General features: G+C 42.8%; 1 protein-coding gene across 3 annotated transcripts in view; it reads left to right on the top strand.

Annotated features, from left to right (window-relative positions):
- Window positions 1-15,751, top strand: part of LOC116940787 (sterile alpha motif domain-containing protein 9-like) — a 41,709-nt gene extending 25,958 nt beyond the window's left edge. For all 3 annotated transcript variants that reach the window (XM_032951110.2, XM_032951023.2, XM_076054217.1), the window contains one exon: window positions 7,088-15,751. In XM_032951110.2, coding sequence (XP_032807001.2) covers window positions 7,088-12,045 — 4,958 coding nt within the window. In that variant the 3' untranslated portion in view covers window positions 12,046-15,751. The remainder of the gene's footprint in view (window positions 1-7,087) is intronic.
- The last annotated feature ends 4,902 nt before the right edge of the window (window positions 15,752-20,653 follow it).

Here is a 20,653-nt window from a genome sequence, read left to right as displayed (position 1 = left end):
GCCCAAGCTAACAATACTTGGTATTCACAGGCAGTTTGCTATCCGAGTACTAACCAGGCCCGAACGCACTTGACGTCTGACATCTACGAGACCGAGTACATTCACGATGCTTGGGCATGACGACGATCGTACAGCTTCAGGTTGGGGTCGTTTTCAGCAGAGAAGAGCCTCTTTTGAATTATATCTGAGGATCATGAATCTTCAAGATCATGGATATTGTCAAGCTGCTTGGAAGGCTGCTACCAGCCTTGTCAGAAGCAATGAAAGACAACGAGCATGCACTACTGAGCTCTGAGGTTCAAATACTCGGACTGGGTGTCTCTCTCAGGAAGTTCATAACCTCATAAGTTTGACGAGTTACTTAATTTCCAGTTTTTATCACAAACCAGAGTACCCAGAGGCAGAGTAACCAACTGCAGATCGGGAGTCTCAAGCAGGTGATGGTCTCCGAATGATACACCGATACCCACACCAACAAGTGCTGCATTACAGCTGTGGGGGGAAAAGAAAGAGCAGAGCGACCAATGGGAATGTCCATGCAGCCCGTACAGGTATCACGGCACAGTAGAGACTTGTAATGCCAGAGTATTTGGACTCCATAGTTCAAACGTGGGCAATGTATTGCAGGAATGTTCTAGGTTTGCACCACTCGGTGCTTGATGAGCACCCTCCTTCAAAATAGCACCCTCATAAGAGAAACCTAAACACGGCCTTTTGTGTGCACAGCTTGAAAGGGTTATCCAGGTGCAACGTGAATCCCAACAATTGTTTGGTAGAACACGGCCAGGATTTTAGAGCTTTTTGCACTGGAATCATATTTTTTAAATACGGGGATCATTGAAGTGGAATCAGATACAGTGAGGGAAAAAAGTATTTGATCCCCTGCTGATTTTGTACGTTTGCCCACTGACGAAGAAATGATCAGTCTATAATATTAATGGTAGGTTTATTTGAACAGTGAGAGACAGAATAACAACAAAAAATCCAGAAAAACGCATGTCAAAAATGTTATAAATTGATTTGCATTTTAATGAGGGAAATAAGTATTTGACCCCTCTGTAAAACATGACTTAGTACTTGGTGGCAAAACCCTTGTTGGCAATCAGAGAGGTCAGACGTTTTTTGTAGTTGGCCACCAGGTTTGCACACAGCTCAGGAGGGATTTTGTCCCACTCCTCTTTGCAGATCTTCTCCAAGTCATTAAGGTTTCGAGGCTGACGTTTGGCAACTCGAACCTTTAGCTCCCTCCACAGATTTTCTATGGGATTAAGGTCTGGAGACTGGCTAGGTCACTCCAGGATCTTAATGTGCTTCTTCTTGAGCCACTCCTTTGTTGCCTTGGCCGTGTGTTTTGGGTCATTGTCATGCTGGAATACCCATCCCCGACCCATATTCAATGCCCTGGCTGAGGGAAGGAGGTTCTCACCCAAGATTTGACGGTACGTGGCCCCGTCCATCGTCCCTTTGATGCGGTGAAGTTGTCCTGTCCCCTTAGCAGAAAAACACCCCCAAAGGATAATGTTTCCACCTCCATGTTTGACGGTGGGGATGGTGTTCTTGGGGTCATAGGCAGCATTCCTCCTCCGAACACGGCGAGTTGAGTTGATGCCAAAGAGCTCCATTTTGGTCTCATCTGACCACAACACTTTCACCCAGTTGTCCTCTGAATCATTCAGGTGTTCATTGTCAAACTTCAGACGGACATTTATATGTGCTTTCTTGAGCAGGGGGACCTTGCGGGCGCAGCAGGATTTCAGTCCTTCACGGCGTAGTGTGTTACCAATTGTTTTCTTGGTGACTATGGTCCCAGCTGCCTTGAGATTATTGACAAGATCCTCCCGTGTAGTTCTGGGCTGATTCCTCACCGTTTTCATGATCATTGCAACTCCACGAGGTGAGATCTTGCATGGAGCCCCAGGCCGAGGGAGATTGACAGTTTTTTTGTGTTTCTTCCATTTGCGAATAATCGCACCAACTGTTATCACCTTCTCACCAAGCTGCTTGGCAATGGTCTTGTAGCCCATTCCAGCCTTGTGTAGGTCTACAATCTTGTCCCTGACATCCTTGGAGAGCTCTTTGGTCTTGGCCGTGGTGGAGAGTTTGGAATCTGATTGATTCTGTGGACAGGTATCTTTTATACAGGTAACAAGCTGAGATTAGGAGCACTCCCTTTAAGAGTGTGCTCCTAATCTCAGCTCGTTACCTGTATAAAAGACACCTGGGAGCCAGAAATATTTCTGATTGAGAGGGGGTCAAATACTTATTTCCCTCATTAAAATGCAAATCAATTTATAACATTTTTGACATGCGTTTTTCTGGATGTTTTTGTTGTTATTCTGTCTTTCACTGGTCAAATAAACTTACCATTAAAATTATAGACTGATAATTTCTTTGTCAGTCGGCAAACGTACAAAATCAGCAGGGAATCAAATAGTTTGTTCCCTCACTGTATCGGCAGGCTTGCTCAAATCGCCGTCTGAACATGGAGACATTATGGATGTGAGAGATTATGAATGGGGAAAGATAATAGAAAGAGATAAGGGATTGGGAGAGATAAGGAGAATCTGAAGTGAAGCCTGGACAGTGCCACGTGAAGCACTCCCCTTGACCGCCTCTCTGCACGGCTCCACAAAGTGAACGCGCTGCCGCTGTTACACACGCACGTGTGATGCACACCGCTTCTTTCCAACGCAATTTCAGGTGAACCTTTAAATGGGCAATGTGTTGCTTCGGTTGCTCATTATAAACAGCTGGATGCTTATTATTCTGAAATTTACAATGCAATCAACGCCATACGTTCTAACCACACAGATATATACACAAAAATGTATTGGCCTTTATAGGTTACGTAAAAACACCATCAGTAGTTCCTGAAGAACTGCAATGTGGTCACCATCAAAATGGTGACCACAAATGTGTAAATGTAAAAAACTAAAACGAAACTTTCGATTTAAAGCTTTCGTGACTGCAAGGATTCATCTTCTTTGGTTCTTTCGGTAAAGTCAAGCAGAATGAGAATAAAATAATAAATTGATCAAATAAAATAACGCAATAATATTCTCACGACGTTTCGGCCACAACACAAGCGGCCTTCATCAGGTGAAGGGACGAGACTGTCTGGAGGACAGCGCTGGAGTGAAAAAGCCACGCTCAGATCGCGACCTTTAAGCTGTGTGAGAAGAAACAAAGCGCCTTGACAAAGGAATTAGCATAGAATTTAGCATTGAAATGGCTGAGTGATTAGCTTGTGACTGGTCGCAAAAATGGCTATGTTAAAGTTAAAGCATACACATCCGCAGAGGCACCCCTTGACAAAGGAATTAGCATAGAATTTAGCATTGAAATAGCTAAGTTAAAGCATACACATCCGCAGAGGCACCCCTTGACAAAGGAATTAGCATAGAATTTAGCATTGAAATAGCTGAGTGATTAGCTTGTAACTGGTCACAGAAATAGCTATGTTAAAGTCAGAGCATACACATTACAGAGGCACCTAGTACAAATCAAACGGGAGAATTTAGCATTGAAATAACTAGGCGAATTTAGCATTGAAATAACTGAGTGATTAGCTTGTGACTGGTCACAGAAATGGCTATGTTGAAGTCAAGGCCTACACATCTGAGCTATTCACAGTAACTGGGTATACACTACAATATATAATGAATACTATATAGTGAACCAATAAAAAACTAAAATATAAATTACCTCAATGTTATCAATAAACTCTATATATTCTCCAATCAGCTAAGCTACCAATAATAAGTCGTTATATATCACAATGCTCTATGGCGAAAAAATGGGTGGATTCTTACCCTCAACTTTAGCAACACGGATCGCTACGGGCCCCGTTCAGACGGGCGAGTTCATCCATGGTCGGAACAGAGGAGGGGGAGAGAGACAGTTGCGAGGTGCTGTTATACTCCATGTTGTAAACCATACCATTAATCATGGTGTGAGAGGTATTAAGAGTCAATGCCAGTGAAAAAGCTGCGGTCTGAAGGTCATCGTAAAATACTATTAATTAAGAATGGAAATGGTTTAAAACATCTTTCCGATGGTTACTAAGCCAGAATCCATCTTCTCGGTTGAAATTGTCTCTGTGCTTGTATATATGAATGGCCTCATGAACGAATCTCTCATGGTAGTCGGTTGGTTTGCAAAGAACCTCCGTCTTGGAGAAGTCAATGTCATGTGAGCCCACTGAATTATAACAGTGATCTGCTACGGCAGAGGAGTTCGTTCTACCATGTTTCAAGTCTGCTTTATGTTCGCGGATGCGGTCCGAGATATGTCGTTTGGTTTCTCCAATGTAGCTACTACCACAGAGGCACTTTAGTTTGTAAACGCCCGGGTACTGTATGTCTGGAACAGCATCTTTTACAGATGGAACTAGATCACGGATTTTATGTACTGTGTTGAATCGGACCTGGATCTTGTGTTTATTCAGGATTTTGGAGATCTTTTTACTGACCCCTGCAATGTAGGGTAAGGTGATGGTTTTGAGTGGCTCCACAAGAGGATCCTTTTTCATGACTGGAGTGATGGCTTTGCGGATTGTGCAGTCGGAGTAACCATTAGCCCTGAGAGCCTGGTGTACGTGCTTGAGTTCACTGGTAATGTGTTCCTGGTCGGAAATGCATTGGGCTCTATGGTATAGAGTCTTGATGAGGGAGTTCTTCTGGGATGGATGGTGGTGGGAATCCGGTTTCAAGTAAGCATCTGTATGGGTAGCTTTCCTGTAGACAGAGTGGCTCTACAGGAAAGTTACCCATACAGATGCTTACTTGAAAGCTGGAGTGAAAAAGCCACGCTCTTGTGGAGCCACTCAAAACCATCACCTTACCCTACATTGCAGGGGTCACTAAAAAGATCTCCAAAATCCTGAATAAACACAAGATCCAGGTCCGATTCAACACAGTACATAAAATCCGTGATCTAGTTCCATCTGTAAAATATGCTGTTCCAGAAATATAGTACCCGGGCATTTACAAACTAAAGTGCCTCTGTGGTAGTAGCTACATTGGAGAAACCAAACGACATATCTCGGACCGCATCCGCGAACATAAAGCAGACTTGAAACACGGTAGAACGAACTCCTCTGCCGTAGCAGATCACTGTTATAATTCAGTGGGCTCACATGACATTGACTTCTCCAAGACGGAGGTTCTTTGCAAACCAACCGGCTACCATGAGAGATTCGTTCATGAGGCCATTCACATATACAAGCACAGAGACAATTTCAACCGAGAAGATGGATTCTGGCTTAGTAACCATTGGAAAGATGTTTTAAACCATTTCCATTCTTAATTAATTCTATTTTACGATGACCTTTAGACCGCAGCTCTTTCGCTGGCATTGACTCTTAATACCTCTCACACCACGATTAATGGTATGGTTTACAACATGGAGTATAACAGCGCCTCGCAGCTGTCTCTCTTCCGACCATGGATGAACTCGTCCGTCTGAACAGGGCCTGTAGCTATCCGTGTTGCTAAAGTTGAGGGTAAGAATCCACCCATTTTTTCGCCATATAGCATTGTGATATATAATGACTTATTGTTGGTAGCTTAGCTGATTGGAGAATATATAGAGTTTATTGATAGCATTGAGGTGATTTATATTTTAGTTTTTTTATTGGTTCACTATATAGTATTCATTATATATTGTAGTGTATACCCAGTTACTGTGAATAGCTCAGATGTGTAGGCCTTGACTTCAACATAGCCATTTCTGTGACCAGTCACAAGCTAATCACTCAGTTATTTCAATGCTAAATTCGCCTAGTTATTTCAATGCTAAATTATTCTGTTTGATTTGTACTAGGTGCCTCTGTAATGTATATGCTCTGACTTTAACATAGCTATTTCTGTGACCAGTTACAAGCTAATCACTCAGCTATTTCAATGCTAAATTCTATGCTAATTTCTTTGTCCAGGGGTGCCTCTACGGATGTGTATGCTTTAACTTTAACACAGCCATTTTTGTGACCAGTCACAAGCTAAGCACTCAGCCATTTCAATGCTAAATTCTATGCTAATTCCTTTGTCAAGGCGCTTTGTTTCTTCTAACACAGCTTAAAGGTTGCGATCTGAGCTTGGATTTTTCACTCCAACGCTGTCCTCCAGACAGTCTCGTCCCTTCACCTGATGAAGGCCGCTTGTGTTGTGGCAGAAACGTCGTGAGAATATTATTGTGTTATTTTATTTTATCAATTTATTATTTTATTCTCATTCTACGTGACTTTACCGAAAGAACCAAAGAAGATAAAACGAAACTTTTTATTTTACCAGGTAAGGCCCACTGAGCTACAGAGCTCTTTTTCAGAAGCGACCTGGTCACATTTGAGAGCTCAACGAAGCGGCTTGTCACGTGCAAATGGATACCAGCCAAAAGGCATATTTTCTAAATGGGGAGGGAAAAATCGGAGGACCTAGTAAAAAATCCTCACGACCACACAGAGAACATGCAAACTCCAAATATACAGGCGTCGGGGATGGGATTGAACCCACGACCTCCTGTATACCAGGCGAGGCAGTTAACATCTCACCACTGTAGCGACTGACATTAGCAGTGAGACAGAGACAACTGCAGACCAGTTTCATTCTTCTTAGGAGTCATGAGTACAGTGTCCAATGTTGTTCAGGAACAGCTGATATTTTTGCATGATGCATGTTTCTATGGCTTGTGAAAATTGCGGTTGTCGGGCCTACACTACATTTCTGTTGTGATGATTTAATCAAAGACAAATTGCAAAACACAGATCCAGTATTTAGCTCACAGTAGTTTATAAAACCGAGTCTTGAGTCCAATAAAATACCCAAATACACCCCTCAACGTCTGTGGCCCAGGGCAGGTCCATGGCTCCAGTTGTCTCTTTCAGATGCCACTGCCCCTAGTCACCTGACAGCAGCACACGCTCTACTCGGCTTCTTGAGCCATACCGAGGGAAGGAAGGTTGAGGTGGCTTCCTGTGGCCTTCCTCAACTCTCTTGAATTTGGTGACACTTGACACCCTGAATGTACCCGATTTTTATTTTATGTAATGGTTTTATGTTTTTAATCTTCAACGTTTTTTTTTCAATTTCAGATTTAGGATGTAAGGGTGATGACAAGAATGTGAAGCTGCCTTCCAGTATGCAAGACTGGAATGAAGACCACGTTCGCCACTGGTTGGTTCACAAAGTTAAATTGAAAGAGCAACATGCCAACAAATTACACGAGGAAGAGTTAACAGGGCCTTCTTTAGTAAAGCTGCAGCGTGAACAACTCAAGGAGTTTGGTCTCAAGTCGCTACAAATATCCTTACTCATAGACTCGCGTGACGAATACCTGAAGTCCCAGCCCAAGTCGTCCAGCACCCATAGCCACGTAGCGACAACACCTGCACGCGGTGATGAAGCCTCGGAGAAGACTCAGAGCCACCGTGAAACAAAGGGGGTACAACTCTCTCCTGGCAGCACACAAGCCGAATTCTCAAACTCTGAAGAAAAACCTCCGAAGAAAAACAAGAAAAGAAATAAAAAGGGCACAGGACAACAGCAAGGGAAGTGTGCGGATCAGAAGCAGGCAGAGCCAGGTGATGTGGTTGATGTTGATGCCACGAACATATCACAGCAGGTACATGAAGAAGCTTCACAACCACCTGCAGAAGTGGGGACACAGGAGCATTCCGCTGTTGATGATTCAAGCCAACAAAACACCAGCAAGAGTCAGGTGAATATTTGCTCACCGTGCCCATTTGATCACCATTACACATCACACAGATATATCAGAGGAAGTGTGCTGCCTAGTGAAACGGGAATTACAAACTATATAGATCCGGTTCACGAGTTTAAGCTTTTTGCCTGTGAGGGCGACGTTGATGAAGAATCCAAGATGAAAAAATTCTGTAATGAGGTGTTCAGGTTCTCTGCTGGGTGCATGAACAGGAGGACAAACGGCACCATACACTTTGGTGTGGGAGACACGAAGAGCGGGTACAGGCATGGTGAAGTTACTGGTGTCCATGTAGAAGACCAGAGCAAGTTTGTTGATACGATCGACAACAACATCTCAAAGTACTTCCAGAAAGACAGGATCGAAGATGCTAAAGAATGCATACGACCTCCAAGATTTGTGGAGGTCATTTCACCTGAACATACAAGTCTTGGTGTGTATGTAATAGAAGTGGATGTTATCCCTAAGAGCACAATATGCAAAGACAATGTTTATGAAATAAAGCAAATGAAGCACGTCAATGGAAAATGGCAAACGGATAAAGAGAACCACGTGTATAAGCGAGACGGTGCATCTTCTAAGGATATTCTGGCAACACAAAATTCGGAACAGTGGAAAGAAGAGTACAGACGCGTTTGTGAAGATGTGAAAAAGTGGAATGAGCAGAGAAAATTGGCCGAAACGAGCTACAAAATCGATCGTAGAATGGATGATGAAGGAAAGAAGCTAACTACATTAATTACCGGGGGGAAAGGGACACTTGATGATTCCTATTACAAAAAGTACATATTGGTGGTAAACAAGGCGGATAAAAGCCAATTGCCCCACCTTGACTTTGTAAAAGAAATTAATTGGTTTGCTGTCCTTGACTTTGATCCTGAATCCGCCATTTCTGGGCTGTGTAGCCTTGTCCGTGCTGAAAGGTCACCCAACCTGCATTTTCCCCGACAGTTTGTAGAACGTGAAAATTATGACATTGAGATCATTGCCAAGAATCTAAACCTACACAAGCAAACCAGCTGGATCTTCTGCAATGGAAGAGCAAACATTGATGAGGAAAAGCCAATGGAATCCAAAGAGTTTCAGAAAAAACGCAGTGATAACCATAGCAAACTTGTAAGCTTGTTGTGCAACAACGACCTCATGCCCAGTGGAAGGTTTCTTGTTGTTTTTCTTCTACTTATGAACATTGATGACCCCATTGATCCAATGATGGAAACATTTTTCTATTTTTATCAAAAACTAAACGGGCTTTCTGATATGATGCTCATAACAGAACGTCTAGAATCATATGAAAGTTGGGCAACACTTGCACACACGAGGGTGGACGAAGATGAATTGGCGTACAGGTCAATACGCAGTATGAGCTTGGATCATCTCAATTCCACAATTTGCAAGATTAAATCTGCGACTAAGAGTCGGAAACGGTTCCTGCGTACATCAGTTGGAGGGTCATGCTCTTTAACAGCAGTGCAGGAGGAACGAATGTCTTCACTGACGATTGTGTGTGAGAATGAGTGTGAAGATACAGGAATAGAGGCAGACGACACAGCGTTTGATGAATTGAGGCGAAGTATCGAGGAAAACTACTACAAAGGAGGAAAAGTCTGCCCATGGAACTTCTATTTCTCCGAGAAACGGGGAAAACCTTTCATCAAACGTGAACCATTTAACAATCTAAAGGATAATATTGAAGATGCACTGAAGTCAAACCGATGCCTTGAATCTGTGAACTTGTTTCACCATCCTGGCTGTGGAGGAACAACACTTGCATGGCATGTCCTATGGGAGCTCAGAAAAAAATTCAGGTGTGCTGTGATCAAAAGTAACAGTGATGACCAGAAGGAAATTTCGGTTCAAGTTAAAGAACTACTGAAGTATGCAGAAAACGATGCTAAGGTCTACACCCCAGTGCTACTGCTGGCTGACGACATTGACGACACAGAGATCCTTAAACAACTTCAACACAGCATCATTTCTGAGCTGTCAGACGTCATATTTGACAGACCTCTTGTTGTCATGGTAAACTGCATGCGGTCTCAAGCCCTTGAGGAAAGCCAGAAAAACCATTTAATGACCAGTGTCATTTTGGAACAAAAGCTCTCTTCCACTGAGCAACACCTGTTTGAAGAAAAGCTTAAAGAAATAGAAAATGAGTATGAGAAATGCAACAACTTCCTTTCTTTCATGATAATTAAAGAAAATTTTGATTCAAATTATATAAAAAACACCGTGAAAAACATGCTCAAAGGTTTAGACTACAGTAGCAATAGGCCCAATGCTAAATTGATCAGTTACGTTGCATTGTTGAACAACTATGTAAAAAACACATCCATTCCAGTGTCTAGATGTGAAGCAATCCTCGGAATTTCCCAAGTAAAATCCACCTTTTGGAGGAAAGAAACTCTTGAAGATGGCTTGAGTCAGCACGCCAAATTACTGCTCATTAAATGCCCCATGGACGAAGTGAATGGCACTTATGAATCAGTCCGAATGATACATCCACTCGTGGCGAAACAAGTGCTGGAAGAATTTGAAACAACGAATCGCTCTTCAAGATTTAGCATTGCTAAAGAACTGCTTGCTGAAGATATCCTTTTTAATAATGGCATGGGAAGAGAGCACTTGGTTAAAAATGTCAGGAATATGTTTGTCATCCGCCATCGCAAAGAGCAGGGCGATGAAACAGACAGTCTCTTTGCACCTCTTATTGAAGACATCATTAAACATAAATACAGTACATTAAGCCACCCAAGTAAGTTGGAATCGGGCATGCAAAATGCTAAAGAATTGTTGCTTTGTGCTACAGATAGATTTTCAAAAGATGCGATATTGGCCCAGGCTCTTGCAAGGTATTGCTACCTTAAAGACAACAACTTTGATGAAGCCAAAAAATGGGCAGAGCATGCAAAGAAATTGGTCAAAAACAATTCTTACATTACAGACACAATTGGTCAGATTTATAAGCATGAACTGAAGCAGAAATTTGATGTCAGTGCCATCGAGAAAAAAGGGTTCCTTCCTCCATCAGATCTTAATAAAGCACTGCAGCTTGCAAAAAGTGCTTCTGATTTTTTTAGAGAAGCACAGGAGTTGGTTAAAACAGAGGATGATGCCTTTAACACAGCTGGATTCTTTGGCGACATTGAGGTTGCCACACATATGTTGCAACTGTTTGAGCTGACCAAAGTATTTCACAAAACTGGTGAAATCCACAAGAGAACCCTGGTGGCCTATTTAAATGGAAAGATGGACTTGTCACGGCTACCTACAGATGACGAAGAAGAAAAAGCAACAGTGGAGGTTTTACGAAACAATGAGTTATATCTTAGGGAATTAAAAAACAGAATGAAGTATTCCTTAGAAGTTTTGGAAGCCTATTTTTGGCTGTTTAAGCCAAGGTATGCCGAATCACAAATACAAGACAAGCATCGTTATACCGTCGAAAAGTTTTACAATCAATATTCAAAGATATTTTGTTCAGCGAAGTCAGAAAAACTGGATGCGAAACAATTCCCAAAAATAAGTGCTACGAATGAAATTGAGTCAAAACACGGTGATAGATTTCCAGGACTTATACGCTATCTTGCTGAACGAAATGCTGAAAAATCTCTGGAGGTTATTATCAGCAGCTATAAAAGTTTACTTCATAATTCTAAAAATATCAATAACATTAAGGAAAAGGAAAATTTTATTTTTGCTAACGTTATCCTAAATTGTGTAAATAACAAATCCAAAACGGTGTCCCCCTACAGTGAACTGGTGACGATGCTCAACAATATCCTCCGTGAAATAGGAACACAACACAGATTTCCAGAACCATACTTTCTGGCTTTACTTTTACTGTGGCTCAATGAAGAAAGCAAAAGAACTGACGTGAATCAGCTGGCAGAATACATTGAGGCAATGAAACGATCCTTCCGAGCAAAATATGTATACATGAGCCGCAGACAACAGTTAACAACCAATTTCTTTTTGGGGAAGGGAAATGGATTGGACAGAATAGTGTCTCGAACAAAAATTGACAAAACTGCAGACATGCAGAGAACTGGGAAATCCTTGCGTCTATTATGGCTCAGTGGAGATATTTTCAAGGAAAAAAAAGTTCAACAAATCCTTCTTAGAGTCCGGGGATCAACCACTGATGAAGGAGACATTTACCTTGACCATAGGTTCAGTGCTGGTAATGGTAAAAATAAGGCCATCAAGATTCCTGTGCACCCAGTAAACCTGGGACCACTGAGGACAGGCAAGAGCATCGAGTCTGTCACCTTTTTTGTAGGGTTCACTATGGAAGGCCCGATTGCCTATGACATTCAGCCTGTGTAGGATAAATAAAACTAAGGCGTGGGTCAAAAGGTGCTGTAGCCATGTAAATAAAACGTAAGGGACTGCATTGGCATTTATCTACTGCACATATCAAAACAGGACTATCTGTTTTGTAACCACTCCTCTACCACGAATTCCACTCTTCCACCACTAATTACTCAACAACTACTCCACCAATATTGAGGGCTCAGTGTATCAGACTGTGTCATCTCGTCCAAGAGCTTTTAGACCATGATACTGCAGGTCAAAACGTCTCTGTCTGCTTCTTCCCTTTCACCGCTCGACCTTGGACTTCCGCCAATCGTCTCTTTTACAACCCAGCTCGATTCAAGCAATGCGACAATTCTCGACAGTGCTGTTTGTTTTGATCGCTTTGTTGTATATGTGCCTTTTGCAATATTTTTTTTAAATATGATATTGTCTACATCATGAGGCCTCCTTTGCCAGTACCAAAATGTACTAATAGGGTTTTCCCCTTTTTTATGGCAACAAAACTGACACCTTTTTGCAAGGAATCATGTTTACATTAACCACAATACTTGCAGTCAAAATGCAAACAAACAAAAATTTTGACTGCAAGTAGTGTGGTTAATGTTAACATGATTCCTTGCAACAGGAGTCAGTTTTGTTGCCAGAAAAAAGGGGAAAAACTCTTAGTATATTTTGGTACTGGCAAAGGAGGCCTCATGATGTAGATGCTTAACCCAAGCTCTCATTACTCTGATAGTGTGTTGTCTTTGAACTGTGCGTCTTTTGGCGTCATCTGGTCGAACACTATATGAGACTAGGCTCTAAGAAAAGCTGTCTCTGGTGTGGACTAATGAGTTTCAAGGACAATGCATAAAAATGATCAGAGTATTGTTTTTTGTTTGCATTTTGACTGCAAGTATTGTGGTTAATGTAAACATGATTCATTGCAAAAAGGAGTCAGTTTTGTTGCCAGAAAAAAGGGGAAAAACCTTATTAGTATGATATTGTCTATTTTGAATGTCATAGTTCTTTGTACACATATAGGTGGGTTGATTGCATTCCGAGGGTTGAGGGTAACCATGGAGGAGTACAAATGTAACATTAGAATGAGAAGTTGACAAGGAGGCTTTACTCAAAGGGCACCACAAAGCCAATGCAATACGAGTTGAGAAAGGCACCCGTAGCAGGGGAAAAAGAAGCACCCCTGCTGCGTGCCCCTGCCAAAAAGAACACTCACCATCCAAGCTGATAATTACGTACTAGCTTTGGCATTTTAAAGAGTCGCAATATTCAGAATGACAACCACCACATTAATATTATTAATACATCAAGGTATGAAACGTTACTCTATGAAACGTTAATCTTGATGATAGGATGTGCTGTTATATGATGATGCAGCTCAGGGGATAAAGGTTTCAATATGACTTTTGCATATTCTTATTCACAATCACTGTTATCCGGACATAATTGCCATAAGGTCTGGATACGCATGTGAAACTTCAGGACAATAGACACATTTGTATATATTCTAATTGTCAATTCTCAACGACCAAAATGTATATGTAGTCAATGGTGTATAACCTGGGCCACGCCCAACCACCTTTGTCTTCCCATTGGCGATCTTTACATGCCATACCAGTCATTCATATTAATGCTGAGTCCAAGTAAGGGGGGAACCAGGACCAGTGTAGATAATCGCCACTGTATTTACTGAGGGGGAATCGAACTCGTTGAAGCAGCCTCAGTCGGAGAGGGAGGCCATTTTTATTTCAACACGCTTTTATTTAACTCACTGTTGTTGTCGTATCCTCAAATCTTGTAACTCAATTTTAACCCACTTCCCAATGTGGTATCGACTACAAATTTCGTATGCTTATGTCTTACTGATGAAAATACTATATTATATCATAAAAAAATTAACAAAATTAACATTTTTTTACACGCTTTCTATTAACTCACTCTGTTGTCGTATCCTCAAATGTAGTAACTCAATTTTAACCCACTTCCCAATGTGCTATCGACTGCAAACTTGGTATACTTATTTAATACTCATGACAATACTATATTCTATCATTAAAAATATATTTTTAAACCATATTTTTTATATGTTATGTTTCGGCTTGGGTCTAATTGTCCACGCTCAACTAACGTTGGCTTACGTTATGGCAAGCCTCGGGCCACTTCCCGGAGTCGTGGAGTTATGCCATTACTGGTACGGTACATTTCATTAAAGCATGTTTTTTAAAAAGTATTTTGAATTTACTTATTTTTACCCTGCAACATGGGCCACAGACACACATGCACACCATGTCTGGGGGCCAACTTTCACAAGTCAGTAAACACCACCAGGGGCAGCTAAGTACATCAGAGTTCACACCGTCTTGGGATGACCTCCAAAGGAGGTATGCCCCCTGACTCCAGGGTATCCAGAAAGCCAGAAAAAAAGGTGGGAGGAGCTTTGGGCTTTTTTTTTATAACTTAGGCAATTAATCAAATCAATTATACATTCCTAATCAAACGACACATCATACAAAGCAGTCCTGCAGAGACAGGCTCAGGGATTTGCCCTCGTGACTTGCAGTAGAGTTGAGTTCTTGCTAAGGCAGACTGTAAGTATCACTGAACATTTTATTTTCCGTCTTTCTTCATATTTTGAGTAACTTGTAGAGTAAAGGACTTTGAGAAGTTGTCCTGTATTAAGCTAAGAGGTGTGATAAGTTATGTAGTTCAGGAAAATTATTGATTGATAAGAGTTTCTGGTGGCAAGAGACCTGAAACTGCATTCTTCATGCTGTTGTTATTAAAAAGAAAAAGGAATTTTCTAGATAATAATGTACTAAGCTAAGAGGTGTCAGGGAATTCTTGGCAAAACGCCCATGGTGGCGTGAAGCAACTTTCCCAAGTGGAGACTTGAGTAATCCACCAATATCGAGTGTACATGAAATATTGGCCTACTATAGGCTGGAAAAATGACGTGTGTTGTCAAGTCAACCTGACATTGTATGAGGTGGAGAGGCCGGAAGTGTGTGAGCGATTGTCACGTGCAGGCTGCTGCACAGCGTGAGATCTCTGAGGACGAGCAACCCAGGGGGTGCTCGCGAACCAAAGCCACTCCCAAGGCTGCTGACAGGCAACGTGCTGGGCCAGCGTGGCGGCAGCGCACTCCAGCTGCAGATCGAGCCTGGCGTGCAATCAGTGAGCGTGCATTGAGCAGCGTGGCCACGAGCGCATCTCAGCTGTGGACCCAGCCTGGCGTTCTCCACATCCTTGTGGGACTGGAGGTATTTTTGGGGAAGAAAGAAGACAAAAGATGGAAGAACATTAACTTCACACCATTTACCTGTGCCTTATACACGATTGCGGGCTAATAAGAACCCCAGCTTGCATGCATCACACACCCCAACAAACGAATTGTGCATTGTCGCGTTACCTTGAAACAGCCGGGTTGTTTTCTTTAAATCACGTGATTGTGAGATCCGATCGTTGAAGTTTTCTAAGCATTTGATGCGCATTTATGAGCACGAATTCCGTACGACTATCGCCATGTTGAGGTGTTTCTCTATTGTTCTCTTTGAATCACGTGATCGTGAGATTTGACCATTGATGCTTTTATGATTATTCAGTACGGGTTGATGAGCACGTATATTTGCATGTGTACTGTTATTGGTATTCTGATAATGAGTGTTGTTGGATGTTAGGGTAAGTGCTATTAAAGTTGTTTAGATTGAGAACTGTATCCTGCGGTGAGACCTGAATCCTGAGACCTGCCATAATTACACAGAATTGATAAGCGAGAATTAGTAAATGTTAAAGCGAGAATCATTGTTATCGCGATTGATAATACATACCCCTAGACAACGTGAGAGTCAATAATTATAAGAACTCGTGGTAACTTTATGCATAATCGCTTCTTAACCATATACATGTTAATCATTGATTCAAATCGCAGTCATTATTCATTACACGTAACACACACATTGTTAATTACACTTAAACACGCATTTAATTACGTGTACGCCTAATTATATTAGAATTAGAGCAATTAACATATTCACATTCTACATTATTTCATATTTTAATAGTTTACATATTTTTTAAACAACACTATACACAACAGCTTGGCGTCTTTGGTCTATGGGCATGCACTTAGCCAATGTGTTAAACGGATTCAACCAGGCTTGCGCACTTACATTAATCTGACTTCCAAAGGCAGTCGTGAGCATGCACCACTCTTGACGTGCACACCCAACAACACGCACAGCCACACACAGCAGCCAAGGCGCGCGGGGGACCCAGACACTACCACCACCAATCTCACCGTGAGATTGGTGGTGGTGGTGCGGCACTTGGCGCGTGGCCCCACGTGGGCGACCACGCGGAGATTCCTCTGCCCGCTGCGCTGACGCCTCCCCACGATCGTCCAGGCCCTACCCCACAACGTCCGTGCGGAAGCAGCGAACATTTCTGGGCGGCGTCGGCTTTGAATCTAAGACGCAAATCTCAGAGTGTCTGGGTACGAGCGGAACGTCGCGTGACCCAACCTGGTTGGTTCTCGCACCCTACGGGGATTGAGCAGCACCGTGCGGGTGTGTTTGGCGTTGTTAGATTTGTGGTAATGCCGAGACGTGGACCACGGGTTCAGAGGGCAAGACGGCTGCCGCTAGTAAACAACACTCAAACATAGCACTCACTCTACGTCTGTGTTGCACAGTTTTACATGATAACTTACTTAAAATAACGGTGGTGGCTGTAACTGCACTCACGTCCATGAGCTATGCTGTCTCTCGTTCTCTCATGATGCATTTCTGTCGTTTCTAATCGGTATATTTGTTTAAAAAAACATTACTCTTCAATAATTTTACTAAATTAGTTTGCTATTACACATTTGGTTACAACTGTTAATATTTTTTTTGGTTCTTTCGGTAAAGTCACGTAGGTATAAAACAAAATAAAATAAATCACGACGTTTCGATCGCAACACAAGCAATCATCATCAGGTGGGAAAACCACAGCAAGAATTTTTTTGCTGAAGTGGGAGAGAGAGTTGCCGTGGTTAGAGGTTATAGAGGTAAGAGAGGAGGGATGGGGGCAAGGAAGGGGGTGGGGGCGTTGCGTGGACGCTAGGAGAGGGGGACGCGGAGCTAGGACGGGGGGAAGTGGGCGGGGCTGGAAGTGGGCGGGGCTGGAAGTGGGCGGGGCTGGAAGTGGGCGGGGCTGGAAGTGGGCGGGGCTGGAAGTGGGAGGCTGAGAGAGCTGGGGATGCGCGGGGGGGGGCTACAACAGAGCAGCTGCAGTACCAATAAAGCAACAACACCAATGCAGCAGCAATTACAAACGCTAGGGATGCAATTAACTCGGCAAAATAGACTAGGGCCCGGTAAATATGATGGAACAACCATAAAGTATTAAAGGTTTTACCTAGTTAATAACATCCTTCCAATGATTGCTCAATTTGTATCCATCTTCTCGGTTGAAGTTATGTCTATGTTTATATATCTGAATGGCTTCATGAACAAACCTTTGATAGTAGCCCGAAGGTTTGCAGAGCACCTTGGTCTCGGAAAAAAAACAATATCATACGAACCCACAGCATTATAATAATGGTCAGGTACCGCAGAGGTATTGGTTCTGTCGTGTTTCAGATCTGCCTTGTGTTCGTGAACATGGTCCAAAACATGACGTTTCGTTTCCCCAATGTAACAATCACCACAGGAGCAACTTAGTTTGTAGACTCCCGGATATTGCATGTCAGGAATGACATCCTTCACAAATGGGATTAGATCACCAATTTTGTGTACTGTACTGAATCGGACCTGGATCTTGTGTTTGTTTAAGATTTTGGCAATCTTTTTGTTAACGCCTGTTATGTATGTTAACGTGAAATTTTGATCAGCGTCTCAGGGGGTTGTTTCTCCATGGTTGGAGAGACCGTTTTGCGGACAATGCGGTCTGAATATCCATTCATGTTAAGAGCCTGGTGTATGTGTTCCAGTTCACTGGCTAGGTGGTGTTGGTCAGAAATGCAGTGGGCCCTATAGTGTAGTTTTTTGATGAGGGAATTCTTCTGTGCCGGATGGTGGTGGGAATCAGGTTTCAGATAGGAATCTGTGTGGGTGGCTTTCCTGTAGACAGAGTGTCCCAAAGAGCCATCAGGTTTCTTCTCGAACAAAACATCCAGGAATGGTAGCTTACCATCCTTCTCCACTTCCATGGTGAATTTGATGGATGGGTGTATGGATTTAATGTGGTTGCGAAATTGGTTCAATGCTGTGGGAGGCCATGTGGCCAAATGACGAAAGTGTCATCCACATATCTCTTCCATAAGGAAGGACGTAGGGTGGATTTCTGGATGGCATCTGTTTCAAATTTATCCATTAAAACATTCGCTATCACTGGTGATAAGCGGGAACCCATGGGGGTACCTTCATTTGGTTTGTAGAAAGTACCATTCCAGGTGAACTAAATGTTGGTAAGGCAGTGCCTAACCAGAGTAGGAACATCAGGGTTCAGGTCCATGTTGGACTAAATCTTCAATTATTGCTAAGGTGTCAGGCACTGGAACCTTGGTGAACAGAGAAACCACATCAAAGCTGACGAGATCATCTGGGGACAGTGAAATGCCCTTGATTAGAGAGACCAGGTGAGCTGAGTTATGTACTGCTGAGGTAGTCTTGCCAGTGAATGGAAGCAAGGTATCAGACAGAAAACGGGTCAGCTTGTAGGTAGGTGAGTTGATAGTGGAAACGATGGGCTGAAGTGGAGTGCCTTCTTTATGGATCTTAGGAAGACCATAGACTCTGGGTGGTCTAGAAGCAGAAGGTTTTAGGGAGAGCTGATCGACTGGTTCGATAAGAGAAGTCGAACTGGTGATGATATTGTTTTTTGTAGTCAGGCTGTTAGTAGGATCTTTGTTGATTTTGGTGTAGCTGCCATTTGGCATTGCTGCTGCATTGGTGTTGTTGCTTTATTGGTACTGCAGCTGCTCTGTTGTAGCTCCCCCCCCCCCTTGCGCATCCCCAGCTCACTCAGCCTCCCACTTCTAGCATCGCCCACTTCCCTCTGTCCTAGCTCCGCGTCCCCCTCTTCGAGCGTCCACGCAACGCTTCCCTCCCCCTTCCCCCCCTCCCTTGCCCCCCTCCTCTCTCTCTTACCTATATAACCTCTTACCACGGCATCTTTCTCCCACGAGTCCCACTTCGGCAAAAAAAATATTGCTGTGGTTTTCCCACCTGATGATGATTGCTTGTGTTGCGATCGAAACGTCGTGATTTAATTTATTTTGTTTTATACCCACGTGACTTTACCGAAAGAACTAAAGAGTATGGATCCCTGCAGTCACGAAAACTTCAAATCTAGATTCATATATTTTTTCCAACTTGTTTAGGGTTCCAAAGCACCGTAGGCATGAGTGATAATTGGGACCTGAAAATGAATATTCAGTGTTACACGCACAAACCACGTGTTTGGAATGTATGCTACGTTTGTTGGTGCCATTCTTATCGGCGTGCTGGGCAAGGTGCACGTTCTAGATTAAGGTGCACGTTGACTTCACACAGCCAAGACTACGTTATGCTGAACAACCAGAACTAGAATGCATTTAAATGCATCACCCCTACTCATGTTTTCCAGGTTGCCTTGTAGGCTGCCGATAAGCCGTGGTTATGCTCTGTCACGCTTCAGCCTATAAACACCTCCCACCCCGTGGTGTGGTTATTCTCTGTCACGCCTCAGCCTATAAACACCTCCCACCCCGTGGAGTGGTTAACCAGCGGCATCACTCTCGAGTGTGCAGGCGGGGTCACCGCACCGCGGCCCACGGGCCGGAGGGGCACAGGTGCCGGGCCATGGAGAGGGGAGACATTCCTCTCAACAAGACCCGAGCCCCCACCGTAATAAGCCACTGTCTTTATCGCCGCTTGGCAATGCCCACACAGACAACTGAGAATCTGCTGACTCAAAGACTCACCCATCACGCTCTGTAAATATTTCCGATTCCATGTAGGAACGTCACGATGCACTCGCTAAACACATACCTGGCGCTGCTGCTTCAAGAGTAGCTCCTAACCATCACACATCTGTGAACCAACAATTACATATATGGTGAATTTCTCAAGAAAAGTATGAATAATTTAATTCTAAACAAAGTCTAATGGGAAATTCATGGTACTGATTATATAACATTAAATTTTAATTGTAAAAGGCATAGATTCAAAACGTATCCATATCATGAGAATTGATTGCCCTGGTACTGATATGCTCACTCGTGTGTCCACCATCTCATTTGCTTTTTGGTGGCCGATATCCGACTGTATCACAACAAAGCGATGCCGGGTAATGCTGTGAATAATCTCTATTGCACTCGGATGTCCATTCAACATTACACTTCCATCCCCATGCATCTCATCTGACACACACGCCTGAAAGTACAAATGGCATATGCTTGTACCATATTTATTCTGAGAGATAGCAATGTAATCATCGGCACATTCTTGTTCTGTATGAACGCTCCTGTTTTGGAGTGTTACGTTGGAAAAATAAATAGATATGAAAAATATGTAAAACTATAAATGTAGAAACAAAATTGAATCTTATTAATTAAACATGGGGGTTTTATTGTGCAAACATGTACAGATAAATC

This window comes from Petromyzon marinus, chromosome 1 (assembly GCF_048934315.1).
Source record: "Petromyzon marinus isolate PM22_M1 ecotype Great Lakes invasive population chromosome 1, UKy_Petmar_22M1.pri1.0, whole genome shotgun sequence".
Lineage (NCBI taxonomy): Eukaryota > Metazoa > Chordata > Hyperoartia > Petromyzontiformes > Petromyzontidae > Petromyzon > Petromyzon marinus.
The sequence above is the reverse complement of the archived record's forward strand: the minus strand, read 5'-3'. Positions and strand labels throughout refer to the sequence as shown.